This window comes from Trichoplusia ni, chromosome 28, assembly GCF_003590095.1.
Source record: "Trichoplusia ni isolate ovarian cell line Hi5 chromosome 28, tn1, whole genome shotgun sequence".
Classification (NCBI taxonomy): domain Eukaryota; kingdom Metazoa; phylum Arthropoda; class Insecta; order Lepidoptera; family Noctuidae; genus Trichoplusia; species Trichoplusia ni.
This window is the reverse complement of record NC_039505.1, coordinates 1,171,209-1,198,437: the sequence shown is the minus strand read 5'-3', so window position 1 is coordinate 1,198,437 and position 27,229 is coordinate 1,171,209. Positions and strand designations below refer to the sequence as shown.

The window sequence follows — 27,229 nt, the reverse complement described above, 5'->3', positions numbered from 1 at the left end:
GAATCAGTTAGGAAAGGTCTTTACTTGCCTTATTTAGATAACTATTGATTTACTCTGACTCCATATGGATTTTACAAATCTTTGGAACTCTCTGTATTTCTATGCTATAATATGGATGTATTATATACTTTCACCTTCCACATTAATCACTCTATATATTGGTAAAAACTGTATGAGTATCTGTTTGATTGACAGAGATGAGATGGGGTATTTTATTTTGTAATATGTGTCTTGCTTTGATGTTGGCAATAAAATTATAATATTGTTATGTACATACATTTGGGTTTACTAATATAGAAAGTTAAGCTATTGATTGTCAAGTGTGAGTGGTATTTGTTTCATCTTTTTTTTTCAGGTTAGAGCAGCCAACTTGTTATGTCATGGTTGTTACATGAGAGCTAACAGAGAAGTGAGCCGAAGAATTATTACTGATTCCAACCATTTTGACGCCTTAGAAGATCACCAACCTCATCAAAATATCCAAATACCAATTCCTCCACCACTTGCCCCACAACTTCATCTTGGCCCAGGTCAAGATGTTTCATCAATTGCCCTACCTAATTACAGATGTTGTGTTAATACATCTAGGCGATGCATATTTGATGGATGTCAGCAAAGTGCAGATTATTTAGTGCCTACCTTAATTAAATCAGCCTTGCTGTTTTATAATAAGCTTTATGCACATTCTAATGAATGGGAGTTATTATTGGAGAACTCAAGTTTAACAAATACTTTCGCAGCACTTGATATTAAAGGAAATCATCCTCTTCTATTAAGAGGACCTATTAAATCGAGACATACGTCCAGGCGTGAATATTACACGTATTTTTATATGACGAGCTTCCCTCATTTGAAGACTAACCTAGAAATGGTATCTTAAGTTATTGGTGTAATTGTGTATCTGGCAACCGGACTGTTGGATGTTGTGCTCACATTATGACAATTCTTTGATACTTGGTATGGACGAGATACCAAGAAGCTGTCTTTTCACCAGCCGCGTTTTATAATGTTTTATTAATATTAAATGTTTCAACAATTTAATTTCTTTTATTTGCTGTCTAATCCAAAATGTTATCAGTAGAATAATATTGTGTAATATTGTTCTAACTTCCAATCAATTGATTTACTCAAATTGAAAAATAATGCTGCTCTCAGTGTTCAAGAGATTGTATTATGAATATTAAATGTCTAGATTAAATATTTATATACCAGGAACATAAAAGTGCTTTAACCATAGTTTAACTTTCAACCTAACCTTACTTAACTTTCAACCTTCATAACTCTTGTCAGCGACTGCTGAGCATAATAAATCTTTTTTATTCTTGTTTCTGACGATGTTTACTATTAATTGACGTAGATTTTATTCGTGTACATGCTGGGGCACAGGTTCATACAATTTCCGGCCATGTCCTTTATATCTGCAAAAAGTTAATATTCTACATGATATGATACGTAATTTGGTTTAGCCATAATTTTTCTATTGGCATCACATAAAAAGTAAAAAAATCCCCAAATCAACTCCAATGCGTAGAGATAAAACCATTTTACTGCTTTATTTTTAATAAAAGAACATTAGGAAAAAATCTACTGCTTTGCAATACATAGGAAAATGATTTGGTTTGGTTACTTTTTAAAAATATGTCTGACTTCTATAATAACTATTTAAAAATGCGTCCCGTATAAATACTGCATCTATATCACCTCCGCACTCGTCCAAATGCACAAGGTCACTAGCGAGAATACAAGCCTTAAAATGTAGCTGTAATTGTTATCACGTATTAAAGGACCTACCAAATCTAAATATACCTTGTTGAAAGCTGAGTTACCACAATCTGTTATGACCATGGGCTCTTTTACGTTATTTAAATATTTATACCGTTGACATTTATTACATCCTTCAACATAAGGTAGGTGCGGCCAATAAGGCCTAGCTAAGCGGAAATTTAAATAAATCAAAGACTCTTCAAACAAATCAGTAAAGTTTAATAGTTATTAAACATTTATGTCAATTACTATTAATTAAAAACGAAAAACAGCAACTTCTGCCATAAACATAGCTAAAATAAAAACTTTTCAAAAACACTGTTTTTAGGCCTTATTAAACTATGTTAGTATATTAAGGCCTAAAACTTTAAACTACAAAAATAAATGATTTAATCTTCTTATATTTGGTAATTGAGATCCATCAAATAATAGTAATACTATAATCACAGTAAAGACTTAAAAATAACATTTTTCTTTAATTAGGCACAATCTGGACACTCAAACTCATCATCATCTTCCTCTGTTAAACCAACGCACTCCTCGTGGTACCACTTGCTGCATTTGCAACACATCCTCATAGCAGTCTCTTGCTCCTGTTTACATGCGTGACAGTATCAACTTTCTCTATTCTCTTTACTGCTCTCTACTTCTTCTGTCTTTTTCATTTTTGAGGTCTTTTTTTCTATTTTGTATTTATCAAACAGGTCTTTGGTAACTGGAGTTCCTCTATAATTGATGGCTTTTCTTCTGACTGTTGGTGTATTTTCGGTATTTTTAGCTGGTGTAGGCAGGAGTTCCTTAAATGATGCTCTTTTCACTTGAGCGAGGGGTACATTATCCATATCATCGTCAGAACTGGAACTACCGTTAACCATTCTGTAAAACATTTCAGATCATCTTTTTGGGGTATGATCAATTCTTTGTTCTTGCATAGACGTTGATGGCTGGGGTGTCTCGGAAGCTGTTGGCCTAGATGGGACGCGAGGTGGCGAATTTTCTACATCTACAACGTCTGGTACAGGAGCTGAAGCTTCTGACAATACTGATGGCGCACAGGCTGTTTCCGGAATAGCGTGCGGATTAAATGGATACAAACCAGTCGCTCTAAAACCACTTGTTATGTTACTATGTGTCATACATTTAGACCATACAGTAGTAAGTATAATATTGAAGCGTGCCTTGGTGAGCTTTTTGTCTGGATTTTGTTCCATGAATAATAAAAGTTCTGAATCCCAGTGGTGTTCAAATGAACGATAGACTGCACACATTGTACTGCTCGGACTGCTGCCACCAGATCATCTTCAGACCACAATGCTCGCTTGGGAGGCATTGTGATTAAGAGATTTTCCTAAAAACCATAAATCAATTAAAAACAGTTGTTATTTCATTTCTAAAGGTCTTAAATAAACACTAAAGTAGTCAGTCGACTCGAATAATAAAGGAGGGTAAGAAGGCCTATGGTCAAATTTTATAGGCCTTATTAACAACCAACCACATTGTCAAGAAAAGTTTAAAATATTAATATTTTGTCTAATTTGTACTACTTTGTACAATACAGGTCTTTAAAACATTAACTAATAGAAAAGTTAACTATAAAATAATGTGGAAAAGTGTAAAAATGAAAAAAATACTTACGTTTGGTTCGACCGTTATATTATAAATCGACACGTGCGTCCACCGGTCACAAGGAGCTACGCCGCACTGACGGCAGCACGCGGGCTTGCGAGTCGTAACAGGTTTGGGACGCCATCTGGGATAGTTTGCTACCTATGACTGTGATTTCGCTTAGCGAGAACCATTTAAAGTTGTGTTTCTGTTACTTAGGCCTTATTACCCGATAGGCCTTATTGACCGCACCTACCTTAGTTACTAATATCCCAAAAGAATTTTCTACGAATGTTGTTAATCGTCTTATTCCTGCATGTCCACTTGTCGGAAGAATATGATAGCCATTTAAAATTACTTTCTTTGTATCATCGTCTGTAATCTTTGTAACACCTTTTATTACGCATAAGCGGGGTCCGGACCACTTAGGCAATTTATTGATCATTTGAGCTAGCTCTTCGATTATTTTAAAGTTCCTATCGTCTCGTATTATATACACGGTGTTTATTTTTAGGTCGATACAAAATGATTCCATTTGCCTCACAGAGACAGCTCGTGTACGCTGCGATAGGGTAAATAGTTTCACGAATATTGTATGACTTGACGATGAATACGCATAAACACCACGTTCTAATGATACATCCTTCTTAATCTTCTTCCATTCTTCCTCATTGACAAATATTAATTCCGTGTAATCCTTCGTCAGCTTAATAATTTCTACAACTCTTGGGTGTTAGTCCAATCAATACAATCGTTGCTAGGTATGTTAATCACCGAATTATTACCCGGAGATCTTTCGTCTAATTTTCTTCTTTGCGCTCGCGTAAGCACTAATACAATATGTTTATTCGTCGCCTTTAATTCTTCACTACTCATCTCAATGCGTGACAATGCATCTGCAGTTACATTGTTACAGCCCTTCACATATACTACCTTATAATCGTACTCTTCTAGTAATAATCGGAACTTAAGTCTACTGGAAGGATCTGTCATATTCTATAAATACACTAATGGTCTATGGTCAGTTCCTATTACAAACTTCCTTCCGAATAGATAGGGGCGAAAATATTTAATAGACCAGACAATTGCCAACAACTCTTTTTCAATTGTCGGATATCGGCGTTCGGCACTGTTTAAGCTGGCGTAAGCTACCGGCCTACGGTCAGCATTACATAACACGGAACCTATAGCGTAATCCGAAGCATCTTTTTGCACTATAAAGGTGTTGTTATTATCGAATATAGGGTACTGCAGTACCGGAGGTTTTGTAAGGGATTTTTTCAGAGTGTAAAAGGATTTTTGTCAGTTTTCGTCCCAATTAAATACAACGTTCTTGCGACATAAGTCATTAAGGGAAACATTTATTTCAGCAACATTCCGAATAAATTTTCTATAGTAGTTTGCGAATGCTACAAATCGCTTCAACTCGTCTATATTTTTCGGAACCGGATATTCACTCAAAACCCTAATTTTTCTCGGTCTGCTTTAAACCGTCAGCTGACACAACATGTCCTAGATATGGAATTTCTTTCTGCAGGAAATCGCATTTATCAGGGTTTAATTTTAAGTTTACCTTTCTTAATCTGTATAAAATATCTAACAAGTTTTTGTTGTGAATTTCCGAATTCCTTCCGAAGCAAATCAAATTATCCAGATAGACAAAACACTTATCGTAATTGAGTCTTGACATTGCTACCGTCATCAAACGAGAGAAAGCATCTCGTCTTTACACCCATCGGCATACGGGACATTTGATATTGACCAGATGGTGTTGTAAATGCAGTATACTTTCTGCTATTCGCATTTAACCTTGACTGAAAATACGCCTGTGTTAAATCTAATTGTGAAAAATAAATTGCACCAGAAAGGGAGTCTAAGATGTCGTTTATATTCGGGAGAGGAAATTTGTCATTATGCAATCGTTTACTTTCCTAAAATCTATTACTAAGCGCCATCTTTTGGTATTATCGTCTGATTGTTTTGGGTACCAAAAGGACTGGACTGGACCATTCACTATTCGCTGGCTCAATGATATTATTAGTAAGCATTTTTTGGACTTGATTTTCAATTTCATCACATTGTGAGAAAGTTAACCTATACTATTTGATATACACTGGATCCGAATTAGGTTTTAACTGAATATTCTGTTCATACAGATTACAAGTGCCTAACTTGTCTCCCGGTAAAAAAAAATACAACTGAAAATTTTGCGCATATATTTTGAATGGATATATTTTCTTCTTTATTTAAATGATCCAGTTTCACAACAGATAATAATTTTCTAACTCTTTTTCCATCTAAATTTGTATCTTTTTCGAAACAGCAAATATTATAATAGGATAATTTATCAATATGAGGTTTAAAAAACTGAGTCTAACTTCTGTCTCGCGTGTGTTTAAAATTTGAATTGCTATTTTCCCTTCTTTTGGTTGACAGATACTTCCAGCAAGTCTTTTGGCATAATCACACAAGTTTCCCTCAAGCATCAATCGATTAGAAAAACTTTCTCACATCTGGGCGGAACCTTAATATAAGTACCTACCTTCCCTAATCCTAAAGGTAAAACTACGGAATTTGTTATACGACTATTAAAAGTTCTAGTGTTATTCTCATAATTCAAAATACAATTGAATTTAACTAAAAACTCTTGCCCAATTAAACAATCTTGGTAGATACTTCAGAACATAAAACTTATGAACTTATTCTTCACCACAAAAAGATAATGGACTGTAAACATAGCTCTCGGTGTATAATTTTCCACCGAGTCCTTTTATGACTATACGTTCTGGATGTATTGGAACATTCCAGCCTCTTACTGTGTCATATTTCACTATTGATATGGAGGCACCCGTGTCAACTAACCATCTATATTTGGTGCCGTGTACTGGCAATTCTAAGAAATTATTATTATCACATGCTAAAATTAAATTATTCTCGAAAAAACTCCAAGGATGGTTTTACATTTTGGGTGTTACCTGTATCTTCCATAGTATCTTCCTGTTGACTTAACATATGCGCGTTCTCCAGGTTACGTTGAGAATAGTTACCTCGATCACCAGATCCGAAATTTCGTCCGCGTCCTCTGAAAGTCTGCCTATAGCCTCTGCTATTGTTTCCCCGATAAGATGATCTAACAGGAGGCCGGTTCCTTGTGGGTTGTCTATAAACATGATTTTGCATACGTACGTTATATACTCTGCGGCCTCCATGATACTCACAGCTAAAAATTGTTTCTCCCGATGTACTGGGTCCTTGCTGTGAAGATTCTTCATCCTTAGCCACTCTTATGACATCCTTTAACGCAGAGTAATTTCTGGCCGCTAAAATAGTACTTAATTGACTGTTTCTCAAGCCGTCGGTAAATTTGCGTATTGCCAGTTGTTCGTTAATAGGCCTCAAGATTTCAAAAGCGTTAGTGTTACCATCCACTTGAGAAATAGTTAATTTGACAAATAAATCCTCAATTTTTTTACCGAATTCCTCGATGTTTTGAGCACCCTGTCTGGACTCCACCATTTCTAACTGTAGCGCCGTGGCTGATTGCTTGGTTAACAAGTGATTTTTCATCATTGCCTAGCCTTTTCCCAACCGTGTTGGGGTCGCCTACCAGTCTAACCGGTTTCAGCTAAGTACCAGTGTTTTACAAGGAGCGACTGTGACAAAGAAGTGATTTTTCATGTCAGCAATTAATTCTGTGGAAGTTGTATAATTCGTAGCTAGCCGCAACTTTGCACTTCCCGACAGATGGGTTTTAAGTATAAAAGAGACTTATTTTTTAATTAATTGGTCCTGGTCTTTTTTCAAGGATTTGCTATAAAATTCTATACAATCTATTAATTTCTTAGTGACTTCCTCATCTCCTGTCATTACAGGAAGAAAAGTTACAATTTTAATGTCAAACTCAGCCATGGTGTTAATATACTGCTCACTTCGTAAGCAAATGTTTTGGATTTTCTGAAAATATGCCTCTATCTCATCGCATATAACTAAAATAGACTCTACTACCTGCTGCTTAAAATTAAAAACAAAAAAATCTTAAAACAAAACAGAAAGACTATATCATTATTTTTTACGTAAAAAAGGAACCGCCTTCAAAAAACAAACTGAAAAGAATAAAATAAATTTTAGTATACACCTCTATTTCAAACTTATACTTTTTGAAGTCAGTGCCAAGCCAATTTTCATGACAAGGAAGAAGTGATGATATGTTATACGGTTCAGTCGTTTTGGCGTCAAAGCGAGACAGACATAGAGACAGAGATACTTTTACATTTATAATATTAGTACGGATTGCGGATATATTTTGTCGACTCAAAATTGATATTTTTTTATGTTTTGTTATTCATATAAGATTTTGATCGAAATTATTAATATACATGATAATCTACTCCACAAATTATTTTAGTTGTAACTTCGAAATGTAATGACAATAACAACGGCATTGTGACAGTTGCTATGGTTACAATTTTTGTTTATAACTCGCTTAAACCGCCCGCCCGCTACATATTGAACCATTGCGCCCTTTTACGTAGTAAGGTCCAAAAGTTTCCGGCCTGAAACTATAAAATGAAGGATAAATCTCAAACAGCTTTTTTTTATTTTCCAATATAGTCCCCCTTAATTTCAATACACTTTTCGCATCGGTTTATTAACATTTCAATTCCTTTTAAAAATAGTCTGAAGTTTTATCTTCAAAATCTGCCGAAACCGCGGGCTTCATCTCTTCATCCGTGTTAATCTTTTTTCTAACTTTTTCCTCGCAAGTCAAATTTCAATTTTGAAAATAAATAATAATCGCTTGGGGCCAAGTCGGGACCATAAGGTGGATGGTCAAGCTCAGTGAAACCTCATTCTTTGATGGCAGCCTTGGAAATACCCGATGTGTGGCCCGGCGCTTTGTCATGAAGCAGCAACACTCCTCGCGACAGTTTCCCTCGACGTTCTTTTTTGATAGCATCTCCCAATTGATCTAGTAAGAAAGCGTAGTACACACCCGTTACAGTTGTGTTGCGTTCTTTAAAATCCGCCACTAAAATTCCTTCGGAATCCCAAAATATTGTGGCCATGATCTTTTTTTGTGACTGAGACACCTTGGCTTTTTTGAGCCGCGGTGAGCTGGGACGACGACACTCCAGCGATTCTTTTTAGACAAAGGACCATGATAAAGAACCATAGTTTCATCTCCTGACACAATTGGATCCAAAACATCTTTCTGTTGGCCTTCACACAGGGATAAAAATTGAGCCCAGCATCTTACACGTTCTTGCTTCTAAACAGCGATAAGTTTTGGGACCCTCCTTGCACTGACCTTATTCATACCCAAATGCTCATGTAGGATTCCAAGCACAGTTGTTTTCGAAAGTCCCGTCATAGCTGCTAATTCTTTTGTCTTCAACCGCCTATCTTTCAGTACTATCTCTTCGACAAATGGAATGTTTCATCAGTAATGGCCACGGACGGACGACCTGGGCGGGCTTCATCTTCAATTGATTGTCTTCCTAAACGAAACTGTTTCGCCCGTTCTTTTATGGTGGAATATGACGGGGAGGATAATCCGTATACAGCATCTAATCGTTGTTTGATTTCGGCCGGCGTCTTCCCCCACGGCTCGATTCTCAATTTTATCCATTTCGAATTTTCTGTCGACTTTCTAACTTTAAAAGGTTATAACTTTGTATATGAATGAAATATAGTAATACTTTTAATCGTGGGTATGTCGATAAGAGTCTAGTTATTCAATGTCAAGTTTGATATCTTTGATTAATCCAATGCGGGTAGGCCGGAAACTTTTTGAACTTACTACTTTACCTTACTTAGGTACAACCTTTTTTCCAGTTGAAAAGTAGCCTGTGTCCTTCCTCAGGCTCTAGACAATCTATGTTCCAAATTTCATTGCAATCGGTTCAGTTGTTTTGGCGTGAAAGCGAGACAGACAGACAGAGATACTTTCGCCTTTATAATATAAGTATGGATTGAAAACGCTGACTTAACCCCAAGAGCTATATCAAAATAATGTTCTACAATACTGTACACCATAAAAAGACCTATAAAAAGTCTCAGACAGCACATACCTATCTTTTAAGGTTGACTCACCATAACCATTTTTCTGGCTAATAATTTTATTCCAAAACAAAACTTCTTCGCGAAGCTGTTTTTGTTGAGATAGTAAATCAAAATAAATACGACAACTATTCAATTTTTCCTTACGTTTATTCCAAAGTTTTTTCATTGCGATGCAACGACGATGGTATGAATCCTTATCAAAATGAAGAACGTTAAAGAAATTCTGTGGCGTATATTAGCACTGCTCCCGTGCGAAGCCGGGACGGGTCGCTAGTACACTCTAAAATGTCTGAGATTTTAGAGTATATGCCATACTCTAAAGTGTCTAAGGGCATTATAAATAGCTAACGTTTCCAAATCGAATGAACAGTATTTGGATTAAGTAAGGGTAGTACGTTTTGGATGAAGGATTGCTACGCATTGCCATACACCGACACAAAAAAGCGGATGACGTAGCACGGCGGTTCAGGTTTAGTCAGTAAGAGTCTGACACTACCCATTTCCTCCCCCGAGGGAGTGGGTGTCCATGAAGATTCCCCCGCCTTAACAAAAAAAAACGGGTAGTACGTTTGCTAAAGTACGCTACCAATCGATTTTGATTATAATTCTTTTGGACTAATATGGCTCCGTACCCTATAGAGCATTGGTGGCCAACAGGTCGATCGCGATCGACCGGTCGATCGCGACTGTTAGTCCAGTTGATCGTGGCAAGGGAAAAAAATGTAAATACCTACGAAGACCAAACTGCGCAACGTTATCACTAACTGCTGCATGCATCAACTTGTACCTGCCTATAATTTTTCAATCGCGGTTCCGTCACTGTATTTACGTATCCTCTATTCTACGTATTACAGTCATTTGTTTTCGTTACGCGATGACCAATAATCGGGAAGCGTGTGGGATACGGGGGAGGGGCGGGTGTCAATCCGTTCCGTGTCACGTCTCAGTATGTCAGTTGACATTGACGACCGAAACTACCGGGGTTACGAAGTTTCGACGATTACCGATGTAAATTACGACTAGACTCTGTATCACGCGCACCTTATTGTTGTTTACATACATTATGCATAAGTGGTTGAAAAGAAACGCTGAAGGAACATCAAATGAGGAAAGAAATGCTTCGGAAGGTTCATCAAATAAAGTAAGTTAATATTTTTGATATTGTTACTAGGTATAGCAAACGTTCTCTCAATATGCCTTCTATACTACAAGTAGTACGAAATTTACTTTCAAAATAAGCAAATACAAATAATAACGCCGATCGTTGGCGAACATTGAGTGATACCTACGTGCCGCGATATGTCATTGACCTCCCAAGCGCTTCACGAAGATTTCGCGCCCATATTACATCAAACGATGTGTTAATGGTGCATGCTGCCAAATTTCTTGAAGTGTATTCTAATATTAAGAAATTAATTCTTATTAAATTGAATTTTTTTACTTTTGTTATTATACAAATAATGTTCCTAATATTGTAAATTTATTGCAGATTCTTGATAAATGTGCTCCAAAGAAATCAAAAACTTATCACTTTCACCAAGAATGGGAATTGGACTACTTCTTTACTATGGTGAATGGAAACAGTTGCTGCCTAATATGTAATACATCCCTGGCAATACCCAAAAAAGGAAATTTAGAGCGACATTTTAACACAATGCATAGTAAATATCAGACTGATTTTCCACCTAACAGCGAAATAAGAAAGAGCAAATTGCAATCATTAAAATCGCAATTAAAAGTCCAAGAAAACATGTTTTCTGGGCCTATTGAGCAAAGTAAAGCTGCAACTGAAGCTTCTTTCCAAGTAAGCTACAGAATTGCACAAAAGTGCAAACCTTTTTCCGATGGAGAATACATCAAGGAAATCTTCGAAGAAGTGTCAGATTCGCTGTTCGTGAATTTCAAAAATAAAAACGAAATTAAAAAAGCTGTTCATGGTTTACAGCTGTCTCGAAATACTGTGATGCGCCGTATAGAAACAATGAGTAAAAACTTACACGAACAACTACAAAAAGATCGACCTCTGTGTTGCTTTTTCGCTTCAATTTGACGAGTCAACAGATGTCACTGATACAGCACAATTACTTGTTTTTATCCGAATGGTCTTCGAAGATTTCTCGACTAAAGAAAAACTGCTAAGCATGATTTCCTTAAAAGAAAAAAACTCGTGGTTTTGATATATTCACGGCATTCAAAGCATATATTAGCCAGATTAAGCTACCCTTGTATAAACTCGTATCAATGACAACTGATGGAGCTCCTGCAATGACAGGTATTCATAACGGTTTTATTGCTCTTTGTCACAAAGACGAAGATTTTCCAGACTTCATTAGCTACCACTGCATAATTCACCAACAAGTACTGGCTAGTAAGAGATTAAATACGAAGCATGTGATGTATATTTCTTTTAAAATTGTAAATTCAATTAAGGGAAAATTCCTCCAAAGGCGGCTCTTTAAACAGCAATTACATGAGAAGGAACCAGAATTGGTATTGCACACTGACGTAAGGTGGTTGAGTCGAAGCAAGTTTTTGCAAAGATTTCGAGATCTATTGGACGAAATAATCAAATTTCTTGATGAAAGGGGTGATGATTATCGACAACTGCGTGATTTAGACTGGCAATGTGACTTAGCTTTTTTGGCAGATTTTACTGAAAAATTGAGTACATTAAATCTGAATTTACAAGGCAAGAACAAAACATTAACAGAAATGATGAGTTCTATTGCAGCATTTCAAAGTCAAACAGTGTCTATGATAGTTGACATAGAGAAGAAAAGATTTGAACAATTTGTAAACATTAAGGATCATATGGAAAAACATCCTACCTACAATTTCATTTCTGAAAAGTACACGACAGAAATTAGGGCAGTGGTAGCAGACTTCGAAATTCGCTTTAGTGATTTCAGAAAAATAGAGAAGTTGGTTCTATTTGTCAGTTATCCATTCAATGACTCCATTGATCATAGTGATATCTATGAATTGGCTACAAAATTTGCAGATACATTTCAAATGGAGCACATGATGTTACAAAACGAAATTATTACTCTGCGCTGCGACATAGTTTTAAAAGCAAGGTCATCCTCAGGTCTAGATTTCTGGGCGTTGGTTTCCAACGAAAAATATCCAAATTTGAAGAAATGTGTTGAACAACTTCATTCGTGTTTTGGTTCAACAAATTTATGTGAGTCAGCATTTTCCTACTTAAAACAAACTAAAAATAAACATCGTTCACGCTTGACAGACGCTCATACACTAGATTCCTTAAGGTTGGCTATTTCCAACTACAAACCCGATTATGCTAAACTAGTGGAAGATACTCAGTCGCAACGGTCACACTAATATATAGATTTATTTTATCTCATTTAAGTTTTCTCTCTTAATAAAATAAAAAATACTACATGTTTGTGTATTGAACTCCGCTGTTTCATTTAAGGTTTCAAGAAATATGTAATTGGTAGATCGCACAGAGTTTCGTTGGTAAACAAGTGATCTTGGGTCTGATAAAGTTGGCCACCCCTGCTATAGAGCTAGCGTCCGTGTGTAACTCGGTTGGTAATTTGGGATTAAATAAAGTGAAGAGGGGTTTTGATACCAAGTGTTTTATTACATACTCTTTAGCTTTTTCCTGATCCTCGCCCCATTCCCACTTTTGGTCTTTCTTTGTTAATTTGGTGATAATAGCGGTTCTTGAAGCAAACTCTGGTATAAACCTACGAAAATAACTAGCTAATCCCATAAATTGTCGTACCTCCTTGATAGATGTAGGAGTTGGAGAATTAGTTAAGGCAGTGATTTTGCTTTGACTTGGTCTTATTCCTTTTTCAGACACGTGGCGACCCAGATACTGGACCCAGATAAAGGGAGAGGATATCTTTCCTTTTTAAGCGATTATGTATGTATGTACGTATGTATGTATTTATGTATGTATGTATGTACGTATGTGTGTAAATTTTCAGAAATGTATTTGTTACATTGAGGAGAAGGTTTTAGTGCTTTAACCGACTCAAAAAAGGTTCTGAGTTTGACCTGTAAGTAGGTAGGTATGCATGTATGAACATTTTTAGCTATTATTAGAAAAAGAGCTAATAATATAATATATGTTAATTTATGTTACTTGTTAACCGACTTAAAAAAAGGAGGTTCTCAGTTTGACCTGTTTGTATCTATGTACGTTTGTCCGCAATTATCTTGCGTCTGGCTGAAGCAATTTGGTTGCATTTTTCAGAAAAGTATTAGTTACATTTAGGAGGAGGTTTTAGTGCTTTAACCGACGAGGAACAAACTTTTCTTCAAACAATCCTATTTAGAGAATTGCAAATTCAACACCATATGATATCTACCGGTACACCTCGCAGTAATGGCCAAGTCGAACTTTATGTGGCAACAGTTATAAACCTGCAGAATGGCCAAACGTTCTTTGGAATGTACAGCAATCCCTCAATACTACTGTTAAAAAAATTACAGGATTTTTTCCAGTGAGGCTATTGATAGGTAGAGAGGGAAATATACCTCCCATACAAGCTAATCTAAGTCTAATCAACCCCATATTGACGTAAATAGTGACCGTGACTTAGTGACTTAAGACTAAATGAAAACGCTGTTAAATTTAAAGATCGGTTTGACAATACTATAAATAAACAATAAATGCGGACAACATCACATACATTGTTCTGAACCCAAACTAAGTTGCTAAAGCACTTGTGTTATGGAATTCAGATACAACGAAGGTACCACAAACACCCAGACCCGAGACAATGTAGAAATGTGAATTTATACATTGACCCGACCGGGGATCGAACCCGGGACCTCAGAGCTAGCGACACCTTGAAACCGGTGCGTACGCCACTCGACCACGGAGGTCGTCAAATACTAGACGAAATAATAAAACTTTTCTATTGGCGATACCGTTTACGTATGTTATGTTTTAGTATGTTCAATATATAGAGACCTCCACACACTAATAAACAGATTTTTGTTAGGGAACTTGGTAACTATATTTCGTCCTTTGATTCGAAACGAAATCTTTTACTGGTGGGTGACACCAATATCGACCTAAAAACATATCATCTCATAAAGATTTATATCTGAGCTTGAGCTTTATACTGAGCGAGCACGGATTGATGTGCGGAATCTCAGAATTTACTCGAATTAAAACAAAACTTAACACTGTCACTAAATCTTGCATTGATATCTTTTTTGCACGATTCCCCACATTAAATCCGTACTCCGCACCGCACTATTATCTTTACCTGCGTTTATGACGCGCCCACCAAGCGTATACAGGTTGTTGCAAAAATACAATTGACTATTCAAAATTGAAACTGGAATTGAAAAAAATTAAATGGTTATCGACAAAAGATATGAATGACCCGAATGAAATTTACAGCTTCATAAGAAATTCCCTTCAGACCGCAACCGATATTGTGACCTCCCGTAAGGTTCAGAAAGGTACTAAACTCTGCAAAAGTTCATTACCCTGGATTAAAAACAACGTCAGTCGACTTTGCAACAAACGTCATGAATTACTTAATTCTTGGAAAAAGAGTAACAACGATCCTCAACTAAGATTACAGTACAATCAAGTTCGAAATAAAATACTAGAATCTAGAAGAAACACTTATTATATTAACGAAATTAACAACAACCTTAAAAATACAAAAAAAAAGTCTACGAAATACTAAATCAAATACAAGGACTAGTGAAGATGTCTATTGATGAGGGTTATATGCAAGGCGTTTGAAGTTAATGGTATTACTACTAAAATAATCGCTGATAATTTTGCAAATGAATTCAACAAATCACTTAAAAATATTGTTGATAAAAATATTGACCTCTAGCAATAAAGTCTTAGACATAATAAAAAAAACTCAACTCTCATAAGGCACCTGGATCCGATAAGATAAAAGTGTCTGATATTAAAATGGTAGATCCTGATATTGCAAACACTATTGCTTACCTGATTAACTGTAGTGTAAGCTCGGGATTATATCCAGATGAGTTGAAGGTAGGATGTGTTAGACCGGTTTATAAGAAAGGCAAACGAGACGACTATGCTAATTATCGCCCTATTACATTGCTTTCTTCTATAGATAAAATTGCTGAAAAATGTGTAAGCCAACAAATCCATAAGTTTTATAAAGAACATAAAGTAATTTAAACAAATCAATACGGATTTCAATCGGGCAAAGGAACCACGAACTTATTATCTAAATTTACTGATGAAGTTAATGGAAACCTTAACCAGAAAAAAAATGTATTTGCTTTATTTAATGACTTCTCTCGAGCTTTTGATACACTAAATCATAAAAATCTAATACATAAACTGGAAATTAGTAGCATACTTGGCCTTTTGCTAAAATGGTGCGAGAACTACCTTCATAACAGGATTTTTTCTGTAAAGGTTAGTGAGACAATACTTTAGTACAGTCTTTCCCAAAGTGGGCGATAACGCCCCCTTGTGGGCGCTGCAGGTCTCAAGGGGGGCGGTAAGACACCCAAAAAGAAAATGGGGGCGTTGTGTTGAGGCGGGGGGGGTTGATTTGTTATTTTATTTAGCTAGGCCTCTTAAACAACGACTGCAAGAGCTCTCGACTCACAACAACAACTTGTGAACATCAACTAATATGAATTAAAAGATTGCTCAAACTCGGTTCTATATTTCTCTCCGCGTAGGTAGTATATGAACTACGCCGTAGTTCATATATCTGTGCTATTTTATTGAATGTAGAAAAAATGAAAATCATGTCAATCGGTCGCTCCGTTTCGTAATGAAAGTAGACACAAACAAACAAATGAAAAGGCAACAGACACACTTTCGCATTTTAATAGTTATTAGTACTCGTAGATATCAATCATGTTTTAACAAGTTTTTGTTAAATAGCCCGAATTGTGCATTCCTGTATTAGTCGGCTGGTTCATTGAATACTTGTTCGGACTTGTTGAGTACCATTGAGCGTCGAATGAGATAAACGAGTTTATGCATGTTTGTTTTATTCCTGTCGGTGCGTGCTGCTTAAGCATTCCTATATAAACAATGTAATATTTATTTTATTTTCATTTGTGGTTTCGCGTGCAATAGATGAGTAGTACTTACGCCTCCTCTACACTACTTGCGAAGTTGAACGTATTTCTCAAAGCAAAACAATGTCGGAAGTAAAAAAGAAGAGACGGCAATACAGTGCGGAATATATCAAATTCGGATTTATTGAAAATCCCACAAACCCGTCGTCGCCTTTGTGTCTTCTATGTCTAAAAACATTTTCGAATGAAGCAATGAAGCCTTCAAGGCTGCAAGATCATTTGAATAAAATGCATCCAAATAAGAAAGACAAGAATGTAGCATATTTTCAAGACCTAGAGAAGAAGCATAATACTCAGCCAAGTGTAGCAAAACTATTTTCGACGGCTGCTAAGCAAGATAACGACGGACTTCGAGCTTCGTACAATATCTCTTTGTTAATTGCTCAAAAAGGCAAACCACATAACATCGGAGAAGAGTTAATATTGCCAGCAATAAATGAAGTAATAACTACTGTGCTTCATAAACCGGCCGCAGATATTATCCGAAAAATTCCTTTGAGTAATAATTCTGTGCAAAGACGAATTGATGAAATGGCTGAAAACATTGAAGAATCTTTGTGCGATCACCTGAGGACAAGTCAATTCTCAATTCAGCTCGATGAGTCCACTTTACCAACTAATGAAGCATTGTTGTTGTCTTACGTGAGGTTTATTAAAGATGAGAAAATATGTGAAGAACTATTATTTGCTAGAAATTTAGAGACCGATACAAAAGGTGAAACCATATTCAATACATTGGAAAAGTTTTGCGATGAGAAAGGGATTCCTTTGAAAAATATTATTTCAGTTGCTACGGATGGCGCTCCGGCTATGACAGGGTGCCATAAAGGCTTCATAGCGTACTTAAAAAATAAAATTTCAGATGTCCTTGCTGTACATTGCGTTATTCATAGATAACATTTAGTAGCTAGAAACTTAAGTGAAAAACTATTTCAATCACTGCAATATGTCATCAAAGCAGTCAATAAAATTCGCAACAGCTCTTTGAATGATAGATTATTTCATCAGCTTTGTGTTACTAATGACGAGGATTTCAACCGTTTGTTGTTTCATACTGAAGTTCGTTAGCTATCAAGAGGCAATTGTCTGACTCGATTTTACAACCTGTTTGACTCTGTTATAGAGTTCTTGGAAACTAAAGATACAGAATTGAAAGACAAGCTCATAACATCAAAGAATGATATAGCTTACATGACAGACCTGTATAAATTATTCAACGACATGAATCTCACACTGCAAGACGATAAACTAAATTTAATTAAAACAAAAAACGTCGTTGCTGCTTTCGCAGCCAAACTGCTTCTACACAAAAAGAATCTGGGCAGACGTGAGTTTCACAATTTCCCAAATTTATCAGTATCATGCAGTAACGACGAATTGTTTGCCTACTGCCAACATTTGGGAAACCTCCACATTGATTTCACCGAACGGTACCAGGACATTTTGAACTTGAAATACCAGACTGCGTGTAAGATCCGTTTTCAAATGTCAACACAGCAATGTCACCTCAGCTGGAAGAAGAGCTTATAGAATTGACAACAAACGAGGAAATAAAAATCAAGTTCAAAAATGGTTACCAAGAATTTTGGCTACAAAAACCGATCCCGCAATTGTACCCTGGATTGTGGTCAATCGTTCAACGATTCTTGATAGCATTCCCATCGTCATATTTGTGTGAACGTGGATTTAGTGCTGTGACAACACTGCTTACTAAAAAGAGAAATCGTTTGCTTGTTACCGAACGTGGCGTTGCGACTGTTCTTGAGTAAATTGGAACCTGATATTAACAAACTTATTAAACAGCATCAGATTCATCCATCACATTAGTTTTTATATAAGGATTGATTATTTTAGTTATATTTTTAATAAAAGATACTCTATATTTCAATACCATAAAATTGCGTTTCAATAATCATTCTTACTGGCAGGTGGAGCCCGTGAGAGTTAACTTGAGACCTAAGCACCGTTGTATGTTACCTACTGCGCTCAGGTTTTAAGTTGCGGGTTATAGTAAAAGTTTCCTTAAGAATTCTCCGTTACTAAGTATACATTTTATACATATATAGGTCACAATGATTAATTAAACTAATTTGAAGTTATAGTGGTTTTTAAATAGGTGAAAAAATGGGGGCGCTAAAAAAATATTTATTCTCAAAGTGGGCAGTAGACAAAATAAGTTTGGGAACCATTGCTTTAGTAAGACAATTCAAGTTACAGAGCACAAGGTTCAGTCTCGGGACCCTTACACTTTCTGGCTTATGTGAATGACATGAGCTGTATAGAATACAGTACATGTTACCAGTTTGCAGATGACACTTGTTTAGTAGTAGCGGATAAGGACCCACGAAGCCACGACCCTCATGATCGTTTGCAATCTGATTTCAACTCATTATTAAAGTGGTGCCACGATTCTGGATTAGTACTCAATGCTAATAAAACCAAATTAGTGATAATAAAATCGCCATATTTAAAATGCTCTTATCCTAAAAATATAATTGCTCACGGTCATAAATGTCTGCATGACATTCGTACGAGGACATGTAACTGTACTCGTATAGAAGTGGTAGCTTCTCAAAAATATTTAGGACTTGAGATAGACAGCAAATTTAACTCGAGCATGCATGTTGAGCATGTTCGTAATAGGTTAAGGCAATTTTTAGCTAACATTATAATTCTTAAGAACCAATACCTTTTAAAGTTGAAATGATGTTGTATAAATCCTTAGGTGAATCATATATCCAATATGGCCTCAGCAGTTACGGTAGGACTTCTAAAACTTATTTCAACCAAATAATATACAATTTACAACTAAAAATTCTTAAAAATATTGTGTCATTAAAATTACAACCAAAATCAGGAATCAAGGATTTTTCAAACATTGTAATATATTACCTGTTCACACGCAATTTTTTTTTTTTTTACTTAAAGTACAATTTTTTTATGATAAAATAAAGCAAACAATCCAACATCCTATGTACACCCGAGCGATTGCTCGAAACCGGCTTTGCACAGTAGATGCCAACAGTACTTACGGTGAGCGGATAACATTTTACCTATACCCTATCCAATATACCAAAAAAATAAATGTAAACAAAGAATCCAAAGCTTCTCAAACTTTTTTATCAAAATAAAATTTAAGTTTTTTGGGTCTATTCTTCTTGTAACACAGTTACTATCTTCAACATAATTACTTAATTTATAAACAAGCTGTTGCCCGCGACTTCGTCCGCGTGGTTAGAAGATATAAGTTAGGAATTTTTGAACGAAAGCCCTTGAAGATTAATATTTTTCCCCGTTTTTGCCACATTTTCCATTTTATCTTCGCTCCTATTAGTTGCAGCGTGATTTTATATAGCCTAAAACCTTCCTCGATTAATGGTCTATTGAACACAAAACTATTTTTTCAACTTGAACCAGTATTTCCTGAGATTAGCTCGTTCAAACAAACAAACAGACAAACTCTTCAGCTTTATATATTAGTATATAGATTATGAAATATAACAAGGTATTTTTTTGACATGTTACTTATTCAGACTAGGACTCTGTTTCACTTTCTGTTCCAAATCTAAATCATCCAACAAATCAATTATATTATTCTTCGGTAGTCGTGGCATATCAACACGACCTTTCGCTTTCTTTTCGCGAATAATTTTGTAAATAGTGCTCAGAGACAGCCCCGTGATTTCTAGAGTGTTTTCAATTATTTACATTCTGACAGGATCCTTTGGCCATGTCGCCTCTACATGTTTAAAGACATTTATAGCTGATTCTTTGTCAGCTGAACGCATCGCTGTCCTCTCCGAACGCGTTTTTTTTTCGGCGAAGAAATAGTAGATATATTACTCAGTCCAGGTTCACTCATTTCACAATGTACAGTCAGCGCCAAAAGTCGATGAACAGAATCGAAATGAAATGAAATCATTTATTCTGCAAATAGGATATTTCATCACTTTTACATGTCTTTCTATGAGAACGCTGGAGCCGACATTTCCTATCTGACTACCCTGAGAAGAAATGTCGAAACAAACTCAGGAGTCGTAAAGTCTCTTTTAAAGTCCAGATAGTTTTAAAATGAGAGTAAAGTGTATAAACTAATGCAGAGTATTTCAATGGAATGATAATAATATACCTGCATAAGGTTTATACTTACAAATATACATATATATATGTCGGCGTAGCTTTCTTTGGGGTGTCAGGATAGCCGACATCGGGATAGGGTATTCAATAAAACACACATTCACGCCTCATTATCTCATTATCGTTTAATCCTAACCCTATCTGGACATATTCCCAACAACGCCCGCCCGTCACCGCTTGCTAAGCGCGCTGAAGAGAACAAACGGCGCAACAAACTCCCCAGCCTTGCGCTGTCCAATCATTACACATTATTTAGTTACTTTACACAATCTATCTTCACAATATTAACAACACAATCATCAATTACGCCTCAACAATTACTAACTTTAATATTACGCAATAATCACTTAGTAACACGACCATCTTCAAAACTTATAATTCACTATTCTAAATTCAAATATACCCGCGCTTCTATTTTACAACCAGCCAGTATTGGCGCGAACAGTAACTATATAGGTTTTATGAATGAGGCGACCTATTTATCACAAATGAGGTTTTAATTATGATTTAGTTATTTATTCTCATGCTCATCTCCGACATATATATACATATATGTTGGAAAAGATAAAAAAAAAACGCAAAGTTGCATATTGGATTAAATAATAATTAATATTAGTAAAAATAAATTCATGCAAAAGCACAAAAAATGTCAAAACTGTAAAAGATTATATGCAAAAGCACAAAACATGTCAACTTTGTTTGTCATTATTTGTGTATATAATTATACACAAATAATGATAGCTGTATAAGCGAGCAGTTCAATCCCAAGCATTTTTATCATTTAAATAATCTGATATTTTGTAATATCCTTTTCCGGATAGTTTTAATTTAATAAAAGTTTTAAATTTCTTAGTCGGTAGCTTACGAACATGAATGGGAAGCTTGTTGTAGAAACGTATACATTGACCCATGAACGAGTTGCTTACTCTATGGAGACGAGTAGCATGTACGGCTAAACTATGTTTGTTCCTTGTATTAACTGAGTGAACATCGAGCAATTTCACAAAGTTTGATTCGTTTTTATGAACAAACATTAAATTCTATTTGTGAAAAAATAGAATATTTGTGAAAAACGATTTAAACTCAGTCACCTCCATATCCGCCCTTATTTCTACGTCATTAATTTTTAAATGGAAATCTGTATTTTTAACTTTACTTTTTCCTATCTCAGTATTAATAATATTCCACGTAGTTTTAATTTTGTTTCCAGATAATTTAATCTTGTTTCTAATGTGCATTTTGCCGAAGCACAGACTCTCTTGAAGAGCTTTGAGTACCGCTTGACATATTCTTTAAAATACTCGCTATGGTTTATTTTCTTTTCATTATATAATTCAAATAATTTCAATCTACTCTTGAAGATACCTGGTGTTGTCCAATCACTAAACACAATACGATCACTTACAGAAACTGATTTAGAAGTGAAAACCTTCTTAAACTCGGAATTAATAAGATTAAATAATAAAGTGTAAGCTTGATCTGGGTCACTGAAAAAAAAAAAAAGTCACTGAATGAAAAATTGACCGGTTTGTCCTGATAGGACTAAATTGTTATCAAAAACTTCCAAACGATATTTAGTAACAGGAACAAAGTTTACAGTTTTCCTTTGACTTTTCCCTCCCTAGGCAACGTGATTAGCTGGCCACAGTGATCAGAGTCTAGTATATTAATAACTGAATAAGAAAACGGCTTAATGTTAGTAAAAATATTATCTATACAAGTAGCACTAGTGGCAGTTGTTCGAGTTACCGAACCGCGTATATTAGTCAAGGATGTCCCCGCCTCTATGGAGGACAAAACTTTTTTGACAGCTTTGTACCGTCAAAACATTAAGGACGAACTAAAGGTAACCGAAGACGATTTTATTAAAAATACTCGCGTAATTCGTCGGCGTATGGTTAATCACGGCCGTAAATGGATAGGCATAGAAATTGATTCCGCGATACGTCAACATCTTGTAGCCACCAAGGAGAAATTGTTTATAGACTGGGCTCCTTGTCGTTTTGTAGACGATTTAGAATTGGTGCGTTGCAATCAATGTCAAGAATACGGGCACGTCAGGAAGTATTGCACACATAAAACTCCCACCTGCGCCAACTGTGCTAGAGCGCATGAGACGACGGACTGCCTTGAGAAGGATAAGCCTGAGTTTAAACCTGTTTGTGTAGCGTGCAAACGTTACAAGAAACCGTGTGACCATCGTACCGGGTCTCAGGATTGTCCGACTTATAAGATCAAACTTGAACAGCTGGTTCTAAGCACCAATTATTAATAAAGAAATGGATAGTCTTATAATGGGGCAGTTGAATCTCCATAACGATAGGGTTGCGACGTCGGAACTAGAACAACTTATACTAGACCATAAACTAAATGTTGTCTTAATACAAGAACAATACCAAAATGCTAGTTTGCGTAATAAAGTCGTGCAACTGGATAGCAAGGCACGAGCCGGAATCTATGTTTCGCGTACAAGTAACCTCACGGTGACTTCGATGCAAAATCTAATGACGTCACACTGTGCCGTAGCGGAGGTCTCAACTGCGTCTTTTAAAATCTACGTTGTGAGCTGTTATTTTCAATACTCTGACCCTGTTGCTCCTCACATACACCATCTTCGCCATGTCTTGCGGTCGCTTGCCGGCTGTAAGATTATTATAGGCGCAGACGTTAATGCGTCATCATCGTTAGGGCTACCGATACTGATCGACGATGTGCCGTCGAGGATTTCATCGCTGAAATGAATTTATCAATTCACAACACCCCTGATGCACCACCTACTTTTTGCAGCCAAATGGGCGAATCTTCTATTGACGTCACACTTTCAAGTGCAGACGTCCGCTTAGACAAATGGCGTGTCCTTCCAGATGCGTCCTGTAGTGACCATCGCCTGATTGTGTACGAATTTGCGTCAGGAGTGGCGCGAGGTTCTCATTGTAATTACGCCAAGGGCGACTATAGGTACAAAACAAAGAATGCTGATTGGGACTTCTTTCGAACATGTTTTGAATGTCATGCCAGAGACTTCACCCGTGACGGCCTGTCAGCTGAAGAGAGTGCTGAGATTTTATCAGCAACTTTCACTTACTGTGCTGATGTAGCCATTGGTCGCGGATCTATGACCAATATACACAGATGTGACTGGTGGAGCGGCTACCTCACTGAACAACGTAAACTGTACCGTAGGTCGCGTAAAAAACTTAATGTTCTTAAGAAACGTCAAATAACGGGAGACGTGTTTATTGCTGCTTTTTCCTTGCTAGTTCCTTTCGAATCGCGCGGTCGCGTTATAGAGCTGCCATTGAAAAATCAAAGGGAAACTTATTACGTAAAGTAGTCGAGAAACTGGACAAGGAGGGCCCGTGGTCTCCTTTATACCACGAGTTCAAGGCCAACAGACCATTAAATCTGTCATTTATACATAACATCAAAATTAATAATATGCACACCGCTGGGATCGAGGAGACCACAGAGGCACTTCTAAACGCACTTATGCCGGATGACCACCAAAACACCGACGATGACTATCACCAGCAATAAAGAGCATTCGCTGCGGATGTTCCTGCGACTCCAATGTCAGACCTTCCATCTGCTGCCGAGTTTGTTGCTGTTGTTAGATCACTGTCTCTTAATAAAGCCTCTGGGGAAGACAAAATCTCTAACAGGATGATAAAGGAGGCATGCAAGGTATCGGGAGATTGTATCTTAACGGTATTCAACAAATGTATTGCTGAAGGCGTTTTTCCTTGTATATGGCGTCAGGGCTTTATTAGAATTATTCCAAAAAGTGGCGATAAGGCGCCAGACGACCCCAAATCTTATCGACCCATTACCCTGCTACCATCATTGGGTAAATTGCTGGAGCGCCTTATTGTCCCACGATTACTGCCGGACGGACCAAGATTCCACAAAAATCAATTCGGATTTACAATAGGGAAATCAACTGTAGACGCGGCAATCTCGGTTGGGAGACTGGTGCATTTGTCAGACGAGAACTACGTCTTGGGTATTTTCCTAGATATCTCCGGTGCCTTCGACAACGCATGGTAGCCAATGATACTGCTTAAATTAAAATCACGCGGCTGCTGCGGTAACATCTACCGACTCATTTACTCCTACTTTTTACATGGATCAGCCAAACTTAAACTTGGTCATCATTCTGTGTCGAAGGCATTGACCTTGGGATGTCCTCAGGGATCGGTGTTAGGCCCTTACCTATGGAATTTAGGGTTCGATGATTTTCTCGCGATTCCTTTACCTCGCGGCTGCTCACTTACGGGTTACGCAGATGACGGACTTCTGCTCATTAAATCAAATACTCGCGCCGGGCTCGAAAATTTAGCCCATACAAGTTTGAGTTTAATATCTAATTGGGGTAAACGAAACCGTCTGACTTTTGCACCACACAAAACGTTTCAATTACTTCTCAAAGGCAATCTAAAATCGTCGCCTAGTATTAAATTTAACGGAATAACAGTTAAAAAAAGAAATAACGTTTGTTATCTCGGTCTTGTTTTAGAGAGAAACTTTACATTTATTGAGCACATAAAATCCATCGGAGATAAAGCAAAAAATAACTTTTATGCCTTGACAAGGATTTCCACGTCAACTTGGGGACTTTCATTCAACACCTTGAAGATCATATACGGAGCAACATACCTGGGATGTATTTGTTACGGGTCGCCGGTTTGGGCCGATAGGGCCACAATAGGCGCTGCAAGACGTAAACTACTTCAAAGTCAACGGTTGGCGTTGATATTCTTGTGTAAGGCCTATCGGACTGTAAGTACTGAAGCCCTGCCCGTCTTAGCAGGTGTTTTACCGGTTGATCTCGAAATACAACGTCGCGCGGCTATGTATTATTTTCCACTAGAGAATTTTTGAAAAACGACTTCCTGTTTTATCGTGACCGTAGAAAGATCGACAGATTATTTAAACCGCTAACAGACGTCTCCGAAGAACTGATGGTGGAATGGCAGGTTAGATGGGAAACGTCTATTAAGGGCCGTCACCTCTACCAATTTTTTCCGTCCGTTCATGAGCGGCTGGAGAGGACTTGGATAGAGATTGATCATTGTGTAGCCCAGTTCCTTACAGGTCATGGTAACTTTAAAAGCAAATTATTTTCATTTAAACTTGTCGTTTCACCATTATGTCAGTGTTCAACGGCAAACAGTGAATATGAGCAAACTGCACATCATATTCTGTGGGAGTGTGGTCTATGGCAAGACGAACGTAACATCTTATTAAATAGTTTGCAGCCGACATCCGGTGTTGTCTACTATGAGGACCTTGTTGCAACCAGAGCAAATTTCCGTGCTTTCAGACGTTTCTGCCATACCTATTATTGGAATCAAAATAACAGCTCCTAAATTATAGGACCCATTAAACTGTAAATTTATATCCGTGGTGCCTGATAACTGAGCCTAACTCAGTTGTCAATCTCTTTTCTTTGCTAAAACTAGCTATTTCTTTTTTTGTCTCCCGCTTGCTATGGAGGGAAGTGGAACATTTTTTCTTACTCCTCCTCTTTACTATTTCTGAGTAATTTCGTTGCGGGTTCCAAGGCAGTTAATTGTTCCCCCTGGGACACACCGAACTTAAGTGTTTCGGTGGTTTTCGTTGGTTTCATTGTAGATCCTGGCTTACAGGAGTTGCAATGACGGGCATGTGTGGCGGGCTAGTCGCATTAAAAAAAAAAAAAAAAATACAATCACTTGAACACTGAAAGCAGCATTATTTTTCAATTTGAGTAAATCTAATTGATTGGAAGTTAAAACAATATTACACAATATTATTCTACTGACTAGCTTGTGCCCGCGACTTCGTCCGCGTGGAATAGTGACTTCCGGCAGAAAAGTATAGATAGCTGTGTCCGCGACTCCGTCAGCGTGTAACTCCTTGTGTATTAAGTTAATGTATTGGTAATATTTATTATTATTATTTATATTGGTAATATTGTTTAGATCACGTTCACATAAGGCTTAACCCTTTATAAGACACAGAACTTAAAAATATTTATAGCTTTTAAACTTTATAATAATGTGTTAAGGTTCAAATTCTGGTGGCAATATAAGTACCACTGCCTTATAAAGGTAAGGTAAAGGTACCTATAAAACGAAAATACTTTAGTGCAAAGCTTCCGGGTAAACTATATTGAAAGTTGACCCGTCCGGCACGTGAACATAAAGACTTTTAGAACTGCTAACACGGGAAAGAGCAACATACAACTGACCATGTGAGAAACAACTGACACTGAGATCTACTCCAGCAACACGAAAAGTCTGCCCTTGAGCCTTGTTAATTGTCATTGCATAACACACCGATACTGGGAATTGCGTCCTTTTAAATTGGAATGGAAAATTATTTGGTATTAAGGGTATTCTGGGAATAAAGACGGTTTCTCCTGCACCGCAACCTGTTAAAATTTGAGCCTCGATTATATTTTGTTGCAACTGGGTTACTTTTAGTCGAGTTCCATTGCAAAGTTGTGGTGGTTTTAAATTTCGGAGCATAATAATCGGTATCCCAATTTTTAAACAAATTTCATGAGAGGGAAGTCCGGGCATATTTAAAGAAT

At 36.7% G+C, this 27,229-nt stretch overlaps 1 protein-coding gene across 1 annotated transcript; it reads left to right on the top strand.

Moving 5' to 3' along the window:
* The first annotated feature begins 15,857 nt into the window (after positions 1-15,857).
* Positions 15,858-19,566, top strand: LOC113506091 (SCAN domain-containing protein 3-like). Its single transcript, XM_026888950.1, is given in 3 exon segments — positions 15,858-17,959; positions 17,962-18,262; positions 18,264-19,566. Coding segments are annotated over 3 exon segments (1,761 nt in total). The 5' UTR covers positions 15,858-16,578; the 3' UTR covers positions 18,343-19,566.
* Positions 19,567-27,229: the final 7,663 nt, after the last annotated feature.